At 29.0% G+C, this 6,837-nt stretch overlaps 1 protein-coding gene across 1 annotated transcript; it reads left to right on the forward strand.

Annotated features, from left to right (window-relative positions):
• Positions 1 to 589: 589 nt before the first annotated feature.
• On the forward strand, positions 590 to 2,346 carry LOC145008081 (Tetratricopeptide repeat (TPR)-like superfamily protein). Its single transcript, XM_078966706.1, has one exon. The coding sequence runs from the start codon at positions 722 to 724 to the stop codon at positions 2,264 to 2,266; it is 1,545 nt and encodes a 514-aa protein (XP_078822832.1). The 5' UTR covers positions 590 to 721; the 3' UTR covers positions 2,267 to 2,346.
• The last annotated feature ends 4,491 nt before the right edge of the window (positions 2,347 to 6,837 follow it).

Genomic DNA, 6,837 nt, shown 5'->3' on the forward strand with positions numbered 1-6,837 from the left:
TGTTTTTTTTTACGCGTTTGGTCCCTACTGTTAGTTTTTGTCATGCGTTTGGTCCTGTCTTACCTGAAAAGACTATTATTTAAATAGGAAAAAATTGTGAAGTATGTAAAGTAAAGTGAGTGGGTGAGGTTGGGGATGTGTTTATTTAAATAAAATAAAAAATCAAGGGCAAAATAGTCTTTTTAGGTAAGACAAGGACCAAACATATAACAAAAACAAACAATAAAGACCTTCCATATTAAAAAATAAGTTAAAAAGATAAAACACTCAAATTATCTAAACTATAGTCGATTCGTGTAATAAAGCACGCAATTCCCCAATAATTGCTCTGAGACGAGTACTAACGTCACAACAGTTGCAGAGGAGAAGAATCATTTGTTATTAACCTCGGTATCGCGTTGTTTCGCCCATTGCAAATTGTGCAAATACAAACCCATTAATCTTCATTTGCAATATCTCGGTTTCTTCCAAAATTGCGAAAATTGTTCAAAATTTCACCCAAAAGCGCATCCTTGAAGAAAAATTCATCTCAATTTTAAAGTCATGTAATACCACAAACCATATCCATCAAGCTCAAGCTCTGGTAACCACCCATGGGTTTGAGCACAATCGGCATATCACTCCAAGCCTCGTGTCTGCGTGCGCTGAGATAAAAAACATTGCTCATGCACGCCGGGTGTTCGACCAAATTTCTGACCCAAATACTGCGCCATGGAATGCCATGTTCAAAGGGTACATCGGAAACGAGATGTACCTGGATGTACTGATTTTGTTTCGGCGCATGATAAACATAAATGTGAAGCCTAATTACTTTACGATCCCAATTGTCCTGAAATCTTGCGCAAAGCTATCGGCTTTGAAAGATGGAGAAAGATTGCATTGCTTTGTGGTGAAGGTTGGTTTTAAGTCGAATCCATTTGTCGGGACAACTTTGATTGATATGTATTGTAGTGGGGGCATAATTTCTTCCGCTTATAAGGTTTTTAACGAGATTAGTTTAAGAAATGTAGTCACATGGACATCAATGATTCGAGGGTATATTTCATCTGGGGATATCAATTCTGCAAGACAACTGTTCAATCTGGCGCCTGAACGCGATATTGTAATGTGGAACACCATGGTTTCTGGTTATATAGTATCTTGTAATATGAACGCAGCCAGGGAACTATTCGATGTCATTCCAAATCGAGATCTAATGTCATGGAATACTTTACTAAATGGGTATGCAAATAATGGAGATATGAAGGGATGCAAGAACCTGTTCGATGAAATGCCTGAGAGAAATTTCTTTTCCTGGAATGCATTAATTGGTGGATACGCTCACAATAGTCAGTTCATGGAAGTTCTTGACACCTTCAAAACAATGTTAAATGAATCCAATGTTCAACCTAATGATGCAACACTAGCAATTGTTCTATCTGCTTGCTCAAAGCTAGGAGCTCTTGAATTGGGAAAATGGGTACATGTTTATGCACAAAACAACGGGTATAAAGATAACACTTACATTGCAAATAGTTTGATTGACATGTATGCAAAATGTGGTGTGATAACAAATGCGATTGATGTGTTTAGATCAATGAGTAAGAAAGATGTGATTTCATGGAATAGTGTTATAAATGCATTAGCCATGCATGGCCATGGATCAATAGCCTTGAAAATTTTCCATGAAATGAAAATCTCCAAACAAAAACCAGATGGAATAACATTCATAGGTGTCATATGTGCTTGTTCTCATATGGGATTAGTTAAAGATGGATTTAATCACTTTAACTCCATGATAAATGACTACTTAATTGTCCCACAAATGGAACATTATGGTTGTATGGTTGATTTACTAGCTCGAGCTGGTTTAATTGACGAAGCAATGGAGTTTATTACAAAAATGCCATTGAAACCAGATAATGTGATTTGGACTAACTTATTAAGCGCGTCTAGAATTTATAAAAAAATTGATGTAGCCGAGTTGTGTCTTGAAAGGCTTATTGAGATTGAACCAGATAACCCGTCTAATTATGTGATGTTATCGAATATATATGGAGATGTTAAAAGATGGGATGATTTGGCTAAGTCAAAAGTTGCAATGAGAAACACTGGGGTTAAAAAGTTGCCGGGGTGTAGTTTGATTGAGGTTGATGATGGAGTTGTTGAGTTTTATGCTTTTGATGAGAGGCATTTGAAGAGAGAAGAGATATATAGTGCATTGAGAGGGTTGATGAGACTCTCAAAAGTGGAACAAGTTATGGAGTATGAAGTGGGAGAAAATTGAAAAATGGAGTGGTTGAGTTTTGTGTTTTTGTACTATTAAGTTTGTTATTGGCTTAAATTTTAGGTTTTTTGGTTATGTTATTGTTCACTAGAGTCGATTCATGGTGTTTTTCTTATATGTAGCATAAGGGAATTTAAAAATTATGAGTCATTCAAGGCCATAACAATATTTATCCAATACACAAAAAAATACATTCACAAAAAGTTATTAGAAAACATTCATCATTCACTTTTAACACAAAAAAAAAAATATTTATTCATACATCATTCAAAGTTTAATAAAAAAAATATATACAAAAAGAAAACACATTTATAGATGAAAATTTACCTATTTTATTGTGACAAATCATCGAACAACTTTAATAATTTCAAATTTTCAAGAACTTTTCACGAATCAACGCAAAACATATACATATAAATTTTGATGATCACATCACAAACGTAACTTTTGGAATATGAGACATTATCATATTTTAAACATAAAAATAAATAGTTTAAGCTAAAACAAAAACATGACTGTTTAAAGCATAAATAGTTTCCATTAAAGGTGTCAACAAAACCTTTTTAGTTGTTCTAGCCAAATACAACTTTAAAAAACATTCAAATTCAAGCTTGTTTCATCAAATTCAAGAACATGAGTATCAAGTTAGACACATCAGATCAAATATTTTAAAGTCAGATTCAAGTAGATAACAAATTTAGGGAAAAACAAAAAAGCGTACCAGATTCAAATTTTTTTAGATAGCATTAACATCATTCATATTATTTATCTTAGATAGCATTAACATCATTCATATTACTCACTTAAATCGTTTAGAGATAGAAGTGCGTAGGAGAATATAATTTAAAGAGTAAATTACATGAATGATCCCTATGCTTTGGGGTAATTTGCACGTTTGGTCTCTAACTTATTTTTTTAACTTGGAAGGTCCCTACTATTTGTTTTTGTTACTTACTTGGTCCCTACTATTTGTTTTTATTACACGGTTTTACCTAAAAATACTATTATTTAAGTAGGGGGAAATGATGAGGTAGGTAAGATAAGATGAAAAGGGTGGAGTTGGAGGTGTGTTTATTTAAATAAATAAATAAAGCAAGGAAAAAATAGTCTTTTTAGGTAAGACAGGGACCAAGTACGTAACAAAAACAAACAGTAGGGACCTTCCGAGTTAAAAAAAATAAGTTAGGGACCAAATGTGCAAATTACCTTAAACCATAGAGACCATTCGTGTAATTTACTCTAATTTAAACAATTTAATTTATTTTTAGATTGAATGATTAAAAATCATTGAAGCCTTATATCTTCTTTGTTCAATGCAAGTAAAGTTGGCTTTGTCTCAAATTGGACTATGGTAAAAATAGCCCGGTCTACATTATATATAATAAGATTTAGAATATATGGTTTACGTTAGATAGCATAAAAATCATTCATATAACTTATTTAAATTGTTTAGAGATAGAAGCTTGTAAAAGAGACATATGATTTATCTTAGAGAGCATTAAAATCATTTATATTACTCATTCAAATAGTTTAGAAATAGAAGCTTGTAAAAAAAATATATGTTAAACATATCAATTTATTTTTAGATTAAACGATTTAAAATCTTTGAAGTCTTATATCTCCTTTGTTGATCAATACATGTAAAGTTGACTTTGTCTCAAATTGGACTATCGTAATAAGCGAAAAATACTACACTTGGAAGTGTTAATTAATTACTTAATCAAGTAATTAACCATCAAATTTGACTGAAGTATTTGTCTTTGTTCAAGAACCAACAAAACGTATCTAAGGACTTTTCATTTTTTTTCATTTAAGTATTCCTATAATATAAAATGATTATTAGACTAATAAAGGTTTTTTTCCTTGATAAAAACTAGTTAAAGTAGGCTCTATCTATTAATTCTACCTTCCTTACATCCAATCTGATTATCATCTATGCGACTTTATGACTTTCTTCTTTGGTTTTGTTACAAAGACAATTTCCCCATGAAGAGGCATAAAGCCTTTACGTGAATATATATATATATATATATATATATATATATATATATATATATATATATATATATATATATATATATATATATATATATATATATATATATATATAGGGAAATGATCAAATGATAACACCTAAAAGGTTGAGAACGCGAGAACAGGTATATTCATTTGTGATTGTATGTATTCATTTGTGGAGAAACGATAAATTTTTACGCACAATCAACATGAATATGATTTTTCTCTTCAATTGAAATTAAAGGCGTAAAAATTTATCGTTTCTCCACAAATGAATACATTGAATCACAAATAAATATATTTTGTTCTCGCGTTCTCAACCTTTTTGGTGTTCTCATTTGATCATACTCCTATATATATATATATATATATATATATATATATATATATATATATATATATATATATATATATATATATATATAGGGTTAAGATCGGTTGAGAACTCAAAGTTTCCCGAGAACCCGACAACTAAAAGTGAAGCGTTGGATCAAAAGTAATTCGTTAAGGACATGATCGTCATCTTACCAATCTCATTTAATGTTTAATTTTTTTTTGTGTTATTTAATATATTAATATAAATGTCTAAAAATTTACATCATAAATTAAATTTTCAGATTTTTTTTTAAAACTAGTATTTTTCGTTTTTTTAAATGCAGATTTTTTAATTTTTTTTTTATAGAAAACATGTATTTTTGAAAAAAAAAAATTGAAAAAAATATATTTTTTTTAAAACTACAATTTTTTTAAAGTGAACTGCATTTTTTCAAAAAAAACTGCAATTTAAAAAAATGCATTTTTTAATAAAAAACTGCAAGTTTTTTTAAAAAAGTTACATTTTTTTCAAAAAAAACTGCATTTTTTAATAAAAAACTGCAAGTTTGTAAAAAAAAGTTACATTTTTTTTCAAAAAAAAAAAAAAACTACACTTAAAAAAAAAAATTTAGGTGCATATATGCATATTTTTTCAAATGCATATATTCATATATTTTATACTATAATATTCGGACGTAGATCATAAAAAAAACTTATTTTATTTACCAATCTATAAACACAATATAATAAGTATTTTATTCGATACAAAAAAAAAATATTAAAAACAAAAAAATGTACAAAATTTCAAAGCGTTTTTATGTCTTCGTGTCAATATTTCCATAATTTTCTTCAATTTATCATCTTCACCTCTTAAATATTCACTACAATTTCTTCCAAATCTACAAGAAAATTAAAAAAAAAAATTTGATTGATGCAAAAACACTCACAAAATACATATGTGATTAACATATGAATCACAGACGATTCACGTATGAATTACATATGATGTATATGTGAATTACATGTGAATCTCATGTAATTCATATGTGAATTACATGTGAATCACATGTAACTCATATGTGAATTACATGTGAATCACATGTAATTCATATGTGAATTACATATGAATCACATGTAATTTATATGTGATTTACATGTGATTTACATGTAAATCACATGTAATTCATATGTGATTTACTTATAATTCATATGTGAATTATATGTGATTTACATGTGAATTATATGTGATTTACATGTGAATCACATGTAATTCATATGTGATTTACATGTAATTCATATGTGATTTACATGTGATTTATATGTGAATCACATGATTAAAACTAGGTAATTTTGTGAATTTATATTGAAACTAGGGAAAAGCTTACTTTACAGGCCTGATTTGGTGTATCCAGTTTTTAGGTTCATGATTTGCAATGTATCCAGTTTGTTGCAATACACTCATTCCATGTGAATCTTCCGACATTGCCCTTGAAAACACATCAGATAAAAACACTAGTTATTTCGAGTTATTCAGATTCAATTTAAAAAGAGTTAGTACTTTAACAAATTTAAGTTCTTCACAATATCTCATAGAATAAAAAAAATGCTACAAAACATACCCCCACAAATAAAAATAATAATGAACAACAATTTGCTTCAAAGTTGACATAAAATCCACCATTCAACCTTGCCTCATGCTTCGGTGTGTAAACTTGTTGTACCACAACAACAAACATCTATACATATGAATTACAAATAAGATGAATAAATAAATATGTTAATAATATTAGTAAACCAAGTTAAAATGAAACTTTATTGAGTAGGCTTATTAAGCATACACTTTTTTAAGAATAAATCTCATTAAATTATGTTTACATCAGTCACCTGATAAACCTATTAAATTACTTCCTTACATTTCAAGATACGAATCCATATACATTTTTCCACCTTTAGTTATATCATTTTAAAATATACAAAGAAGAATTATTAATAATCAAAATTAACCTCACAGAGCCACATGCGAAAAGTAAATCACGTTGAACATATCTCCAATTTCAAAAACTAAGGCCTTATAACTAGAGCAGATCGTAATATTGATTACTGAACATAATATTCACAAAATCGAAATAAAAGGAGATAAAAAAATGTTAAACTTATCTATAATTCCAGATCTAGATGAAATAGTGAAGGCGCGGAGGCAGTGGATACAAAATCGGCCGGAGAGGAGAGAATGATGACGA

The sequence above is a fragment of the Lactuca saligna genome, chromosome 8, assembly GCF_052625555.1.
Source record: "Lactuca saligna cultivar CGN05327 chromosome 8, ASM5262555v1, whole genome shotgun sequence".
NCBI lineage: Eukaryota > Viridiplantae > Streptophyta > Magnoliopsida > Asterales > Asteraceae > Lactuca > Lactuca saligna.

Excerpts from the sequence above, each read along its gene's own strand:
- LOC145008081 (XM_078966706.1), top strand. The coding sequence starts at position 722 with ATGTTCAAAGGGTACATCGGAAACGAGATGTACCTGGATGTACTGATT.